General features: G+C 45.8%; 1 protein-coding gene across 1 annotated transcript in view; it reads right to left on the reverse strand.

Annotated features, from left to right (window-relative positions):
• Window positions 1-1,389: 1,389 nt before the first annotated feature.
• Sh3rf3 (SH3 domain containing ring finger 3) overlaps window positions 1,390-16,612 on the reverse strand; it is a 158,040-nt gene continuing 142,817 nt past the window's right edge. Inside the window, exons 10-11 of the mRNA XM_090336260.1 lie at window positions 6,955-7,289; window positions 1,390-1,822 (exon numbers count right to left, since the gene is read on the reverse strand). Of these exons, the coding sequence (XP_090192386.1) occupies window positions 1,654-1,822; window positions 6,955-7,289 (504 nt within the window). The 3' untranslated portion in view covers window positions 1,390-1,653. The remainder of the gene's footprint in view (window positions 1,823-6,954; window positions 7,290-16,612) is intronic.

A 16,612-nucleotide genomic window follows, 5' to 3' on the forward strand; every position in this document is an offset into this window, starting at 1 on the left:
CAAGAGATTGCATTTCTAAAATGTGTGGCATCTCTGAAAACCAGTGATAGCCCCTGCTTCGGGAAGCTAATTACTTAGTGTAACTTAAGAAGTTGGAGTAGTTTTTGTAAAAAAAAAAAAACTTTTGAGATGATAAAATTGTGTCCCCCAGTGTACACTTCAAGAACAAAATTGTCTCCTCACAGGCTTCTCTGGGCCATTTGCTTGGGAAGAGAGCCGCTGTACTAATGAACATAAGTCTATCAACCCCACTGAGGGGATCACCCAGGACTGAGGTCCCCCTCTCTGCCTGTCTCCCTCTTCAGTATCCCCAGATCCTTCAAGCTGACTCTGGAAAAGTCTTCAGCTCCTGTTCTCACTGTGCTCCAGCTAGCTGGCACATGAAGCTTAGCACAGGCCAGATCATGGGAACAGTTATTATTTTTTAAAAAGGAGGAAAAAATTTGCAATGATAGGGATCAGAGTTGTCGTAAAACAAAACAAAACAACAACAACAAAAATCTTGTTCATTTTGACTGTAAGAAAATCAGACTTTGAGACTACTAGCGGCAGTGATTTTTTTTTTTCTGAAACAATGTATGGAAGCTTCTGCCTTCCCGGGCTGGGATTGGCCTGTGCATTCTCGGTACTGCCACACAAAAGGACACTGGAGTAGCACCTCCTCCAGTTCTTGGATAATAATTATCCCTGTCTAGACAGAGCCTGGGGTTTGGGTAAGGGTTTAAAGAAACTGGCTCCTTCCAATTCCCTCCGGTCGCCTCCGCAGAGCACACATGCACAGTTCACAGACTGCACTGGCCAGGGCCGAGGCTGAAGACCGGCTTCTCAGTGGGCTTCAAAATCTGAATAGTAAATATAAAAACCCTTCCCTCTGATGTTGCCTCAGACTTGTTGTTTTTTTTTTCCCTTTCAAGCTCACCCAAGTCATTACTAGTTTTACAAAAAGGCAGCACCAGATGTATGAAAAATAGGCAATGTCTGACCTATTAGAAATATATAAAGTCTGACAGCTGTACATTAAAAAGATGTTGGTAAGAAGGAAGCGATGTAGAAGGACAGCAGTAAACACCAAGTGTGTTGAGTATCATCCCGGTAGGAGACAAAGACACAAGGATTCGGCTTGGCTACCCAACGGGAGCCACGTGGCTGGCCTTTGGGGGGACTGGTGAATGCCCTAGAAGGGGAGAGGCAGCAGGTGGCTGAGGTATAGAGAGAGCTGACGCCCAGGGCAGCCAGGAAAGATGCCTCCAGGTGCTCTTGGCCCCAGCCCACGGCCCAGGCCTGCAGCCTCTGCAGCCCCTTTTCTTGTGTAGGATGGCAAGTACTGCTTGGGTGCCAGAGGCCACAGCAGCACATGTGCCCCTATGGGTATCTTCCTACTAGGGCTTGGCCTTAAAGTACACCCCTGTGTGCTCCTAGATGGGATTTCTGATGAAGGTGTCCCTGCTCGGTACCCCTGAAATGGCCTGGGGCCTAGGGCATGATGGGTAGAGCAAGTCCCAGAGAGCTCCAGGCAGCTCTGTGCACTTCCACTTTAGTGTTTTTGTGGTCCACAAGAGGGAGTGATGGGTAAGTCTGACAGCCGGAACAAGCGGAGGCAGCTTCCTGGATGCCCTCCACGAGGCCAGCAGTTCAGGGCAAGAGCACAGGCTTTCAAAAGCTCTCCACAAAGCTGCCGGGAAAGAGGCCTGTGCGGCCGTTCCGCTGGAGAGTCCCTTTGTACCAACCATCCTCTCGCTTCTTGTGCACGAAGACGATGTCACCTTCTTTCAGCTCGATCTCCGCTTCACTTTGGGGTGGGTAGGAGACTACCACACGATACCTGTGGGAGACAAATGTCACAGTGGTGCACAATTCAAGCCCCAAATGCCCTAGCTTTGCCATCTGTGACTTCTCTTGTCCTACCCACCAGGCTGAGCTCTGGGTTCTCCAAAAATTTTCTCTTTCTCACCTTCCTCCATTAAGGTTTTGAAATTTGGGGCTATTCCCTCACTTTATACAAGTTTTTATGTATCTGTACTTTGCCCAAACACTTTTTCATTTGTTCATTTTTTTTGGTCATGGGACTTGCACTCTGGCCTGGGCACTATCTCTGAGCTCTTCAGCTTAAGGCTACTGCCCTACCCCTGGGCCTGGTGCTGTCCCCAAGCTCTTCAGCTCAAGGGTAACACCCTACCCTTGAGCCATAGTCCCACTTATCATTTTCTAGTGATTAATTGGAGATAAGAGTCTCTCAGCTTTGTATTGCCCGGGCTGGCTTTGAACCTTGATCCTCAAATCTCAGCCTCCTGAGTAGCTAGGATTACAGGTGTGAGCCACCACGCCTGGCTTCATTTGTTCTTTTAATTAAGAAAAAAATGGCCACTCATGCTCCTGTATCTAAAATATAGCTGGAAAGTTTCTTATGTAGCCTCTAGGGCTACGCAAGCTTCTCCACGTCACCTCCTCCTTCCCACACGTGCTAAGATACTGATTCAGAGCTGGCTTTGGGACGTTCATGTATTTGCTTGACAGTCAGTCTCTGCAACTGAAAAAATCAGGCCCCTCACTGCATTACTACCTCTCAGGTGCTTAGGGGCTTTTGCAGTCTGGGAAAGATGCTTTGAAGATTGTTTTGGTCAAAGGGTTATCCTTTCAAAATGGGCTCCAAAAATCCAAAGACGAGCAGAGACTCAGCACCTGAACTTTCTGAGATCTCACCAAAAGTGTTAACAAGGTTCAGGGTTTCCCACATGTCATTTCTCTAAGATTTGGGCAGTAGATGTACTTCATGCCTTAGTTTTCAAACCAGCATGATAGAACATGGAACCCGAGCCTCCTTGTGTGGCCTGTGCTCGCTGGGCACCTGGGGAGACTGCTATGGGCTAGATTATCTAGGTGCAGTGCTAAGGAGCCTGTGGACAGGGGCAGGTGCTACTGGCATCTAAGACCAGGGTGTAGCTCTCTCTGTCTGGCACCTTACCAAGGATCCAGAGCCTCAGGTGCTGTGCAAGACAGGCCTTAAAAGCACTTAACTTCACAGTAGTAGTTCTGATCCGACACCCTCTTCTCTATTAGGCTTCACTTTGGTCCATGCAGTCTTGAACAAATATCCTCATAGCTTGGGATAGCCCAAGGTTGCATTCCCCATAACAGTCCTAGCTCCCCTCTGGGTTCCCACTGGTGAAAAGTTGCCAGGAGAATGTATAGTTTGCTGTATCTACACCTGAGGGCAGGGCCCAAATTCACTCCAATTACCAACCTCGTCCCACTTCCTGAGAATTTCCATGTCTTACTGTCCTGAACTCCGCTTGCTTCCCCCAACTCTTTCCGGTTCTTCTGAAAATGCTCCAACACTCATGGATGAAGAGTTCCATTCTCATTGGATACTACCTCTCTGAATACCCTGCTCCTTCTCATGCTTCCTCAGGGAAAGCAAGGCAGAGTGAGATGATACCAGGCTCTGAACTCTAGTTTGGGCTTTTGCCTCAACTGCCAGATGTGAAACAAACAAGCATCTTTTGTAAAAAAAAAAAGTTGGAAAGAAATAATTTGGTGCTTCTGAGCAATTCAGTGATCTAATGAGCTTATATGGATGTGAGCTGAATTTATAGGAGACAAGTGTTTAATGTTTCTGTCCAGATCACTCCTAGCTTCTGCACTATCCATCTCAGTTTTATGAACATAAATGATTCTCCCTGTTACAAAGGTGCCAACGGGCAGCTGAGGACCACAGCAACTCCCATGTCATGATCACGGCTTCATAAATGTGTGAGATAATCTACCTTACCAGGCATAAATAGGGCTGCCCTCCACGGCTAATATTATCTGCTCCCCTCTGTGACAAGAGGGCCATCTATCTACCCAGTAGGCTTTACAGAACATTTGCCTCCTATGTAGTTTAGGAGAAGTAAGCCCCTGAGTGGTGTGCGGTGAATCTGATAGAGCATCAGCATGCTGTTCAGAACACACTGAACTATACTATCAGCATGCACACAGGTGCCCCTCAGCTTACAATAGGATTACTCCTGATAATTCCATTGTAAAATGAAAACACGGGAAACTGAAGCTTGGCACTGTGGATCATGCCTGAAATCCTAGCTACTCAGGAGACTGCGATCTGAGGATTGCAGTTCGAAGCCAACCCAGGTAGAAAAGTCTGTGTGATTCTTATCTCCACTAACCTACCAAAATAAGCCAGAGATGTAGCTCGACTGGTAGAGCACTAGCCTTGAGTAAAAGAGGCTCAGGAACAGCACCTAGACTCTAAGTTCAAGCCCCAAGACAAGGACAAAAAACATGGCAAGCTGAAAATATTTTTAATACATCTAACCTAGAGAATGTAATACTTCCATCAACTTACAATGGGGTCAAAACTCATCTAACAATAGATGCAGGCTATCATTACAGTACTTGAACTGTCAAGGAATCTACAAAGCAACTGCACAGAAGTGAAAACCAGGATCATCATGAAGTAACAATATCGTTAAGTTGAGCAGGTAAGTCAGCAACTGTATTAACTGATAAATTAATGACCAGCAAATGGCTTAGAGAGTCCATTCTGGAAGACAGACCTACTGGTGGCCAGCTGAAGGAAGAGGACTACTGAGACTGCAGGGCTGGCCAGACAGGTCTGGGGAGTTGTCCAGGTATGCCCTCCGCAGTGGCTTCCACTGAGGCTCCCCTGCAGTACTTACAACTGCAACTTCCTTTCTCTGAGAGCACGGAGGAGAGCACCGTGCCTACTGGAGAGAAGAAGCTGAGCCCTTGGGAATCTGCCCACAGGAGCAGGCAGGACACTGTACTCGGTCCCTTCTCCTCAACTCTGCATGTGGACACCTGTGCGCTGACTGTCCTGTGCTCATATTCACACCTTTGTATCCCTACTGCTGTAAAATAAATGTTCCTCACACGCTGGAGGCTCAGAGCCCAAGCATCTTCTGGACAGGCATGGTCCTGGTCCAGGAAGCCAATGTTTCCATAGCCACATCCTTACCATCAGCCTGCTGGGCTTCCAAGTTACCGAAAGGCCCGTAGCTGCGGAGGCTGAGGGAAGGCAGCTTCTGGGAATGATCAGTAGTTGGGTCTCGGGCTGTGTTTCACAAGTGCTTTTCTTTAATGAGCTCGTGAGGACAAAGAAGGAAACTGCAGCCTCTGGATACAATCACCTCCTGATTAGAATGACGATTCTGAGAATGGCAGTGATCTCTCAGTTCACCACAGAAATTTCACAATCTCTTAGTGAGGAAATTAGACATCATGTTCTTAAAGCTAGGGTTCTGGGAAGGCAAAAATCCCAGAGGACAAGTCTGTCCACTCTCAGGAGTAAGAAGATCAACTCTGTGATTTCAAGGGACCCGGACCTATGTTCAGAAATCATAAGCAGCTGGTTACTGGTCCCAGCTAGAGGAAGAAAAGCAGAGGGACAGGAAGAAAACAAGGAATGTGTGGACAATATGTGAATATGTGTAGTATATGTGAGCCCTCACAACTCTTAACTATAGCTATGATCACAGACCTGAACTTAGCTGTTCATCGGAAGTCAGTATCTGCTCTTCCTCTAGAGTCCTGAAGAAGACTGGTTCTTGTGTCACCACATCCTAACATTGCCCCAGGTGACATGTCTATATTGTGGGTGGTGTGGTCTGAGAGCTAGTTACATGGTTATACTTTGATACTGTTGAAAAAGAAATCCAAAGATTTCACAACATATTGAAGTTATAGGAAACTTACGTTTCAGGGTTTCTACATAGGACTTTCTGGAATACCACATCATTTGTGTACATTTGGTCCCCGGTAGCTTTCCCTCTACACAGACAGAGCTCATGAGGTCCCACAACATAGCAATATTTACTATTGTGCCTTTGACAGAAAACATGTGTTGCTGTCTCAGCCTCCCATACAGACATCTAGATGGAAACGTGAAGTCTTCTGCCCCCCTTCCCCACAGGGCCCTGGGAGCCTCAGAGGTTAGCAGGTACTCAGCTGCAAGTCCCAGCATGGCTGAATGGTAGAGTGAACTCTAGTAGACATTCCATTAATGCTTTCCTAGGAGACTGTTCATGATTATTATTATCATTATTATCATTATTTTAAACGTATTGTGCCAGTATTGGGGCTTGATTTCAGGGCTTGGGCTCTGTCCTTGAGCTTTTTTGCTCCAGGCTAGTACTCTACCCCTGTACCACAGCTCCACTTCCAGCTTTTTGGTGGTTAAGTGGAGACAAGAGCCTCACAGACTTTCCTTTCTGGATTAGCTCTGGACCACAATCCTCAGATCTCAACCTCCTGAGTAGCTAGAATTACAGGCAAAAGCCATTTGTACTCAACTCATACTTAGTTAAAAATGGTTGAATACTGAAAATTTTATATAGTTCAACCTCATAAATTGCATATTTTTGAAGCCATTTTTGGGGAACCATTTTATAATTATTTTGCAAAACCATTTTTGTATTAAAGTTAATTACACAGCAAATTAGTTTGTAAGCCTAATGCATCTTGATCATTATCACCCCTTTTTATCATTCTCCTCCATCCCTCTCAAGCCAACATTTTATAATTTGAAGACATCACTGTGGACTGAGGCTTAAGAAGCGCTGCTCTTTGGGTGATGCACGAAAGCCTTCAGGGGGCTCCGGGGTCCTATGCAGGCTCCCAGAGTTAAGGGGCAGTGTGTTCACTGTGACTTCTTGGTGTGTGTGCCCAGAGCCACGCTGGTTCTGACAAATTTCTGGGTGAATTCCTTACAATCCCTAATTCAGGACACTATGATATATGCTCCAGGTCCCAAATGCACTGTGCCTGATATGTACCAGCCACCCTCAGGAACCACGTGTTTCTGGGTGAGGGAGGTTTGTTAACGACCTCAGGAAAACCTTGCTATCCCTGTGTTCCCAATGGGGCTAGAGCCTTGGCTGCCATAGGACTATGATACCACACACACACACACACACACACACACACACTCCCTCTTACCTCTCTCTGGGTAATGGCTTGGGCTCAGGGCGAATGGCAGCCATGCAAAGAGGTGGTTGTCGGGAAGGAGATGAGGAGAAGTTTAGATCCAAGGAGCCTGCTTTTCTGTGAAGAGGCTCCAGCCCCATCGCCCCCTGCATCTCGCTCTCTATAGGACAGGAGCCAGCTCTGCTGTGGATGGACAGCGGAGACACTTCAGGGCCCATGGCACCCTGGAGTGAAGAATCCATGACGGCCTGGGGGTCATGGGTTGGAGAGATGGATGGTGGAGAGCGTGACTTCTTCTTGGTAGATGCCCCGGCTAGAAGTTTTAGCAGCCCGCTCTTCTTCTCTTTCTGAAGAGACACAAAAGTTGAAAGAGTGGGTTAATAATTCTAAGAGATGTATGGTCTTACTCAGAACTTTTAAATAGAATTGTGTAAAGCTGATCAGAGAAAGAAAGCAAATCTAAAATGGAAGACCTGGAAGTTATGTCTCAAACAGACCATGCGTGCACAAGACAACCAGCACTCCCCGTCATGCGGCCTGATCTACTGGGAAACTTTACCAGCTGAACAGAGGAGCACACAGCTCTTGTAGATAATGACACTATATCTGATGTGGCTTCAAGTAAACCTAGGACCATGGCTGGGCCTGCGTATTAACAGGAGAGTTTTGGAGCATGTCTGTGTCTTGTCCTGCATGAGAACACTCTAAGGCAGGGTTTACCACATTCCTACAGTTTGTTGTTCTGCCTTGAGTATCTTGACATAGCTCCTGATCCTGAGCTATGAGCCTTTGGGATACAGTTTGGAAACCCCAGAAACATTTTATTTAACTGTTCCTCTAGTTAAAATGACATAGGGGAAATAAGGGTGTGTATGGTAAAAAAAAATCTCCTATATCTGCCAGCCAGGCAGAAGTGCCTATGCCCAGGGCATCGGGCACAGGGCAGAACCTTGGTGAGAGTTGCTTCTCTTCCTAGTAGCAGCTGAGGGAGGGCTGGGATCTTGTATGCTAGTGTCTTTTGCTCTGAATTCTTTACTGGAAAATTTCCTGTTGAACCTCTCCCCTGGGTGGTGGCTTCCCTCCCCTAAGAGAAAGCACTGCTAGAGTATCAGATTCAGAAACTATCAGACCACAGCTCCTCGCATAAGAACCTGGGCAGAAGCTAACAGACATGTGCCTGGCATGGCAAACAATGCCTGAGATTTTAAGAAGATGTGAGATGTTCAAAAGAAAGAAATAAGGACCAGAGGAAACATGATGTTCTTATCTTTGTTGAGTCTAGCTCCAAGGCAGCAAGTTAAACTGGAAGCTTTTTTTATTATTATTTTATGTTTGGAAACCTTCCTGTCAGGGATGGGGAAAGGGTAATTAAAAGCTATGCTCCACTTAAATTTTCATGGAGAAAGGGCAGAACTCTGATCTGCTTGAAAATTCAGTTACAGAAAAAGCAGAGAAGAGTTTATGACAATATAAATATGCAGCAGATTTTCAGAGAGGGCAGGATAGAAGATCTACAGTGACTAGAGAAAGAAGTTAACAAGCCAATTAAAAGAGAAAAAAATTGCGTGCTAAGCTACTGGGTATTTTCAACATTAAAGCATATTTTCAAAAATACTGACAAAAGAAAAAAAGATTGAAAGGATGAGTTCACAAAATAGCAGGGAACAGGAGGCAGCAGGCAGCAGGCACCAATCAGACTGCGTTTTCTCTGGCCTCTGGTTTAGATAGAAAAGATGCCCCTTAATCTTTTATTTTTTTTTCTTTTATGAGGGGTAAAGCCTTTTGCTCTGTGAACTCAGAGCCTGTGGCTCTGCATGGAACACTTTGAACAAGGAACCCAAAGGGACATAACAACAAGCAGGCATTGGTTCTTCAGGGCAAAGCCACATGCATCATCATCATCATCTGAACAGTTTGCTGGGCTCAGAACCAAAGCTAAGAGCAAGTGAACACTATTCTTCACTTTGGTAAAAAAAAAACCACCTGGGAGCTGGGCCTGGCAGTGTGTCTGGATGATCAATCATGTGTAGCATGGTGTGAAAAAGCCCCTCAAGCCCAGAGACATCTTCCTGAGGAATCCAGGACCATAAGCAGCTGTGTGGTTTGATCTATGAGAAGCACAGGCTATGGCAACAGCTTTGGATCCAGATGGAGCTGGGTGCCCGTGTCATTTAGGAGGTGGCAGATTTTGAACAACACTTTACTAATCTAACCTTAGCCTTGATGCCACAATATGTAAAATAAGCTACATGATTATTGAAATACAGTAATTATACTGGTATCTCTTTTTTTGGGAACACTCTGTCAGCCAGGTGCTGACAGAGTCTCACCAACACATTTTCCCATTTCATTCCTAAAGGAACTCTACAAGACAAATGGAGGCTCTGAGATGGTAAACAGTAGACACAGGGTAATTGACTAGAAAGTTGAAGAGCATGGATTTGAATTCAAATTTTAACTATGAATCTGAGGCCATGTCCTGGGATATAAATAAGGCAATGCATATAATCCTCGGGGACACTATGTTAGTCCATTTTTTTTTGTTGCTATGAAAAAGTACCCAGGAGATATATTAGAAAAAGATATTTATTTAGCTCAGTTTTGGAGGTCAAAAGAGAAGGTGGCCCTATCAGTTGTCAGAGGCACAAATGATGAAGGCCTTATGGACACTGTGGGCAGTGGAGAGATCATATGCCAAGACAGGAAACCAGAAAGAGCCAGGCACCAGGCTTGGTTTTGTAAAATTCACTTTTGTGGGAACCAGCCGGGGTCTTTGGGAAGCCATACTAATTCATTCTGGAGGTGCAGCCCCAATGGCCCAATTAACTTCCACTAAGCCCAAAGTTTTCAAGGTCACACCATCTAAGCATAGCCACACTGGGTCAAACTTCAGTATCTGAGCCTGTGGGAGATGCTGCACTTAAGGCACAGCCAGCAATAAGTAGAAACAGGAAATGAATCCTGCTTGTTCAAATTTTCATCCGAGTCATTTATGGATGAACATGAGGTGTTTACACAGAATGCTGATTCTGTGCCAATGACACAGCAGGTTAGCCCGCTACTCACTAACTTTGTGGCACAGGCGAGCATGTCATTCCCCTGGGTTTGTTTAAGGGGATTTGAAAGCAGCTTTCTTAGTGTGGCTGGGATGCTACTGAGTGACAGCCATGGCAATTCCCAGGATTTCCCCATAGAGATTTTCCACCAGAGGCAAATGATGCATGCCAGTACCCTCTGCCCACACATCTGGAACCTGGCCTAGCCTTCACTTCCCATTAATACAAGCCTGAGCAGAATAACTACAGCATATCTATTCATTTTATTAATTTATTTGACCTCTCTCTGTTGCTGAGGATGGAACCCAGAGCCTTTCCCATGCTAGGCAAACGTTCTAGCAGTAAGCTACCATCCCGCCAGCCCCAGCCACAGCATATCGAGTCTAGTTACAAATACAATGTAGACAGGACTAAAGGGTCAACTACTGTCTACAATCTTCTAGAACCCTCTAGTGTTGAGAATATTCATGAATCCCAAAAGCAGGCTAATCTGGATCAGTTACAGAGACTATCTCAGAAGCTCTAAACTAGAAAATAAAATAACACCGTTCTATGAATGAGGGCAGGAATGCTATCATGGTGCTGGGGAAAGGCACAGGGTATCTTCCAGCTGTCAGCAGGCACAGTGAATATGGTGCCATGGGGGGCCTGGAGCCACAGTCCTAGAGAGATAAATGGGATATGCCCATAGGCTGAGCTCTTGTTTTCAAGATAGGGGCATTCCTGTCATCTCTATTTCTCTGGTTTCCTCACTGTCAGGGCTGCTTTCAGACTTTGTGATCAGCTATGTCCTTTGCTGGCACTGGGGTGAACATGCTTCTCAGACCACCTGGCTTCCACCTGGCTTTTTGCTCATCTGCTAGTGTTTCCTTACCTGAAGCCACAACCCAGATGTGTCTCTTCAGTCCCTCTTCTATGATAAGACCAACCCTTAGCCTCTCAGGTAAGCTTTAGGTCTTTTATTTGCAACATCATCTGGATAAGTCTTTAAAGATGAAAACCACACAAACAAAACCACCAGAAATATGTCCTAAAGAGTCTTGGTCTTAGCTAGAAAAATATAAGACTGTCTTTCATCCCTGTCCCATGTGAGTGTTTAGCACTCAGAATCAAAGGCAGAAAGAGGAAGGAGGCCAGGCTAGGAGCCAGAAGCTCATGTTCTACATGACCTTCATGTCCTCGCGCTGCACAGAGGACAGCAATCTGTCCTCTCTCACCGTACTTCCACCTCCAGTGGCACTGCTGAGGGACAGTTGTCGGGTGCCCCACTAGGATCTGCTCTAAGTGGGGCAAATGTGATTCTAACGCCAACTCTCCTATGACCTTGGATCTCTGACCTCATGAAATGGGTTACAGTACACAGAACATTTAGAACTTAAACAGGGTTTAGAGCAAAGTCTAAGAGATCTATTCTTTCTAACAAATAGCACAGGGCATCTAGGTTCTTGTGAACCTCCCACAGGAGATCATGAAGAGATGGTGCCCAGGGATCATGAGCCTTAGGAAAACATGGAGGCAGCCTTTACATCAGGACTCCTAAAGATCCAGGAGGGAAGTTCTGTTCCCAGTCCTCCAACCTCCAACCAGACCATGTCACTTTTTGTCTAACAGGAACCCATAGAAGCCAGTGGAACCTCACTGGGGTCTCTGGTTCTTCTTCTTTGTTCTCTTTCCCCTAAGCTCCTTATACTATATCTTAGCTGGTTTCTACTTCTGAGAAGTTATGTGCGTTTGAACAAGTGATCTAGATTTCTGTGTTGCAATTCCCCTAACTGTACCAGTGAGACCTGACCTAGGGGACTTGTTATAAGATCAAATGAACGCATGCATATAAAGTACTGGACACCTGAGAGAGGCTCCAAGTTGTCTCTCTTTACCATGGTGATCAATGATGGTCCCCTCACACAGGTTTCTAGCATGGAGATTCAGATACACGGCTTCCTTCCCAGCAAAGTCTATGAGTGAGACGCACATGGCCACAACTCCATCTTTGCTTTTGACTCTATTGGAAAACAGCCTGACTCTGGTGGTTCCCTCAGCCCATAGGTGAAGTTACAAGCTGTCACGGGCTGTGATGGAAAATGTCCTCAGGGGGCATGGTATTTGTACACAGCTAGACACATAAGGACTGTCAGTGAACTCGGAGCAGGAGTGGGCACTCTAGGTGGCCTATTCCATGAGAAGTCTGCCAGGTGATTCAATGTCAAGAAACTCAGCAGCCTTCAGTCTAAGGGCTCATCAGTGCCTAAGGTGGGGTCAGGACCCTGGGAGGCCTCAAGGATAACAAAGTTGAGAGTGGAGTCAACATATGGGGGACAGTGGGTTCTCAGGGCAGTTCATACCATAGTTCTAACATTAATAAACAAAACTGTTGATTCGTTTAAAAAGTGAGAGGTTCTGCTGGGGGTGGGAAGCAGTGACTGGGTGGGGGGTTCTTGCTTCGAGGCCCTGGCTACAGCTCTACTTGTCGGTGTGCTGGCACTGCCAAGCCTCTGAGGTCAGTGGGAGGTCAGTGGGAGTGGAAAGCAAAGACTCCTCAAGGGGAGCAGATGCAGTCAGATTGGTACCTGAACATTAGTAAGAGGTATTGAACCAGAGGAACTGTTTGACTAAATAGAAAACAAAACAGTCAAGGAAACAGAGGCATCATAAGGCAAAGAGAAGACTAAAAAAAGAAAAAAGCCCCAATGCTTCCTTCCCACCCATTCTCCACCATTGAAAGAGAGAGAGAGAGGGGGGGGAGAGAGAGAGAAAGAGAGAAAGAGAGAGAGAGAGAGAGGGAGAGAGAGAGAGAGAAGAGAGAGAGAGAGAGAGAAAGAGAGAGAGAAGAGAGAGGAGAGAGAGAGAGAGAGAGAGAGAGAGAGAGAGAGAGAGAGAGAGAGAGAGAGAGAGAGATTTAGTTAAGTGTGGTGGCTCACCCCTGTAACCCTAGCTACTCAGGAGGCTGAGATCTGAGAATTTTGGTTCAAAGCCAGCTCAGTCACTGCAAAGCCATGAGACTCTTATCTCCAATTAATCACTAGAAAATGGGAAGCAGGGCTGTGGCCCAAGGGTAGCTGAAGAGCTCAAGAACAGCACCCAGGCCCAGAGTTCAAGCCCCATGACCTCCTCCAACAAGAAAAAGAGAGAGAGATTGATTCAGGGCTCCCCTATTCCCCCAACAGGCATGCCAGGCCTCTGCTACAGATTTGAAGGATATAACATAGCAGGAAGTCAGCCATGTGAGAGGCCAGGGTTGGCACCACACACTCCCTCAGGAACCCAGGTGCTGTGTCATGAGGAAGCCCAAACTTCTCCACAGGGAGGCCACAGGCTCTGGCACATAGCACAGTGAGGGTTTAGCCAAAAGCCAGAATCAGCTGCCAAAAGCATGAGAATGTGCCTCCAGCCCAGACACAAACCATCCTCATCCATCCAATCCTCCCAGCTGAGTCCCAGAAAGATAAGGGGAATATAGGCTCCAGCCAGCTCTGCCCAAATGCTGAACTCACAGAAGCCAGAAGTACAGCACAGCAACCTAGCTTTTAAACCATTGGGTAAGGAGTAATTTCTTACACAGCAAGGGTCATTGAAGCTGATTTCTCTTCCACATTTTTTTTGCCAGTCCTGGGGCTTGTACTCAGGGCCCTTGTGCTTTCTCAAAGTTAGAGCTCTACCTCTTGAGCCACAGCATCACTTCCAGGTTTTTGTATGTATGTGATATCAAGGAATTAAACGCAGGTCTTTGAGCACTCTAGGCGAGCACTCTATCACTAGGCCGAACTCCCTTTCTTTGACTTCTTATGAGCTATCACAGCAAACCTGTATGGTGAGATTATTGATCCCTCCCACCTTGTAGATAAAGATTTTACAAATGAGCTTCTCCTCTCCCACAGCCCTAGCTACCTCACGGCACTGTTAATAAACAGGTAGGACATGGCAACACGAAAACCTATGTTTCCAGAATACTGAAACATGTATAACTGAAGGCAAACAGACATCAAAAAAGATGAGCATTATGTAAGCAAAGGTACCAAGAATGAAACTGAGTGAAGACATCTAGATAATCCGATAAATCAAATCGAATAGTGGGGTTGTAAAAGTCCATACAACATTTCACCCTGATGGGACAGTCAGAAATTAGAAGACTTTGGCTTGATGGTAAGACATAACTGGGGGTTGGGTACAAGAATTTTACTAAAGCGTACATATTTCATACAGCCTAGGGATTCCAGGCCATATAATTCTGAATGTATCATGGAGACAGTAAGATGGTTTTATGGGAAATGAGAAAGAATGAAAAATACAGCAGTAGAAGAATGTAATTTAACTATAAAAGGCACTTAAAGAATTTGTCTGGAAAGCTGCCTCCAGCGAGGCAGCTCAGTTTATCCTCTGGTGCAGCGCTAGGTGGCCTTTTCTTCACTGTAGTTAATAGCACATCTTTCCCAGGGCTCTCAGGTTTGTGACCTTTCTAGAATATTTCATCACCAGGGGGCAGGTAACAAGGCAGATGTGAAAGAGTCAGACAACAGGGGAAGTTTCCTCTGTCTCTGTCCACACAAGGGCATGAACAACAGCCATGGTTTGTTGTCTCCTTGCAATTCATGGGCTTAAACCACTACTCAGGGTGCTGGTGCTGGGAAGTGGGTGATCACATAAAGCTGCAGGAGTCCACATGAACAGAATTCACGCCATTTACATACACAGAAACCTGGCCATATTGCGAGGGCTCAGCCAGAAGGCCACATGAGTATATCACTTCAATTGGGGGAGCTCCTCTCTCCTTTCAGGGGCTTCAGGATTGGGTGGGGAGATTAGAAAAGGAATCCTTCAAGATTCAGGGCTGCCAGAAATGGGTGAGTTTCCACTGGCCTAGGTGGCCTGCTGTTTATTTCCTGTAGGCTAGACCGTGACAGGCCATTAGGTGAGAAGGCTGTGCCTTGGTGGAAGAGTGGGGAGCAACTACTTCTCTGGATCAGATCTTAACAATGCCGATGTGCTGGTTATATAACTGGGGGAAAAGGGGGAACTCCAAAGGTTTCCAGGTTTTCCCGGGGTCGTGAACAGCTGCTCTCTTCACATTCTCTGCTGAGGATCTTGGGAAGTCAAGAGCACATCAAGTGTATTAGGCTGACTCTTTGATACAGCAGCCGGCCTAAAAGTCCCAATGGTCTGCTACACATTTGTGGAAAGTCTGGTGGCATTGACCAATACCTCATCTTGGCTATGCAGCACTTCATCTTGGGGTTGTCCAGGACCTCACTCTGGGGTTACCAGTGCCTTTGCTTGGAGTTACACAGTACCTCACCTTAGAGTTACCTAATGCTTCTGTTTGGGATTATCCAGTATCTCACCATAACTTCACCTTGCTTTGGGGTAATCCACTACATCACTTGGGGGTTAGATAGTACTTCACCTTGGTCTACCCAGTACCTGACCTTAGGGTTCCTTAGTACCTTACCCTAGGTTTATTCAGTACTCCAATTTGGGTTATTTAGTACCTCATCTAGGTACTAAGCCTAATCCAAGTTGGGTTACCTAGTACCTTACCTTGGGGTTATCCACTAACTCCTCTTAGGTTACCCAGTACCTCACTGTTCAGTTCTGCACAGCGTCAAAGATGTACATACATGTTGTTTCATTAGGTCTTCACCTGCGTCCATGAGGCCCTTATGCGTCCTGATAACCTCTTCATACAAGATGTTAATAATCTGGGGTGGGTTAGCCTCAATGGAACAACTCAGGAGAAATGATGTAGAAGGCAGGGAACACTTCTCTTCTTCAGGGCCTTCTATAGCGTTACCACGCGGATGAGCTGAGGTTTTCTTTATTTAGGAAACAACACTTATCCTGAGATCTGCTCTCCTGACAATTTTTTTATTGTAAAGATGATGTACAGAGGGGTTAGTATTAGATAAGTCAGGTATTGAGTACATCTTTTCTCGAGCCATTTTTTTAATGTGTATGTATGTGTGTTTGTTGTTGGAGATGGAATCCAGGGCTTCATGAGTTTTAAGAAATTTGTACCACCACTGAGCTGTACCCCAGGTCCTCCTAATCAATTTTATGTGCTAAATGAAGTGTTCCTGACTCTCTGTACAATGTAGTGTAACAGATCTTTAGAAAGTTTTTATTAATCGTTGGAGAGTCCAGTTAAGCAAGATATGTAAGTACTAATAAGCTAAATATTTTTTCCAGAACATTTTTTCCTCATAGGCCTTGGACTCTTCTGAAAATGACAGCAGGATTCTGAAGTCTGGAATGGATAACGAGTTGCCCAAGATAATCACTACCAGACATGTGTAGAGCAGAATCTGGCACCAGACTCCTGGGTCTTGACCCTCAGGCATGGCTTTAGAGACACATACAGCTCCAATTCACTGTGACTTTTTGCTTCCTTGGGACATCCGGCACTGTTTGGAGATACTCTGATACTGGGGTCCAGTAATGTATAGTTGGCATCTAGTGGATAGAAATTCAGGTCACTGTGTAGTATCCTACAGGGGACAGGAATATCCCCCCCCCCAATAAGAATGACAAGTATTGGCTATGTAATAGGTGCTAGGCTCTATTCTGTCACTCCTCCTCCAGCATTTTGTGGCATAAATTACAAAAACAGAAATTGGCTGGTG

This window comes from Megascapheus bottae, chromosome 7, assembly GCF_031878675.1.
Source record: "Megascapheus bottae isolate mThoBot1 chromosome 7, mThoBot2.hap1, whole genome shotgun sequence".
In the NCBI taxonomy this organism is placed as follows: Eukaryota; Metazoa; Chordata; class Mammalia; order Rodentia; family Geomyidae; genus Megascapheus; species Megascapheus bottae.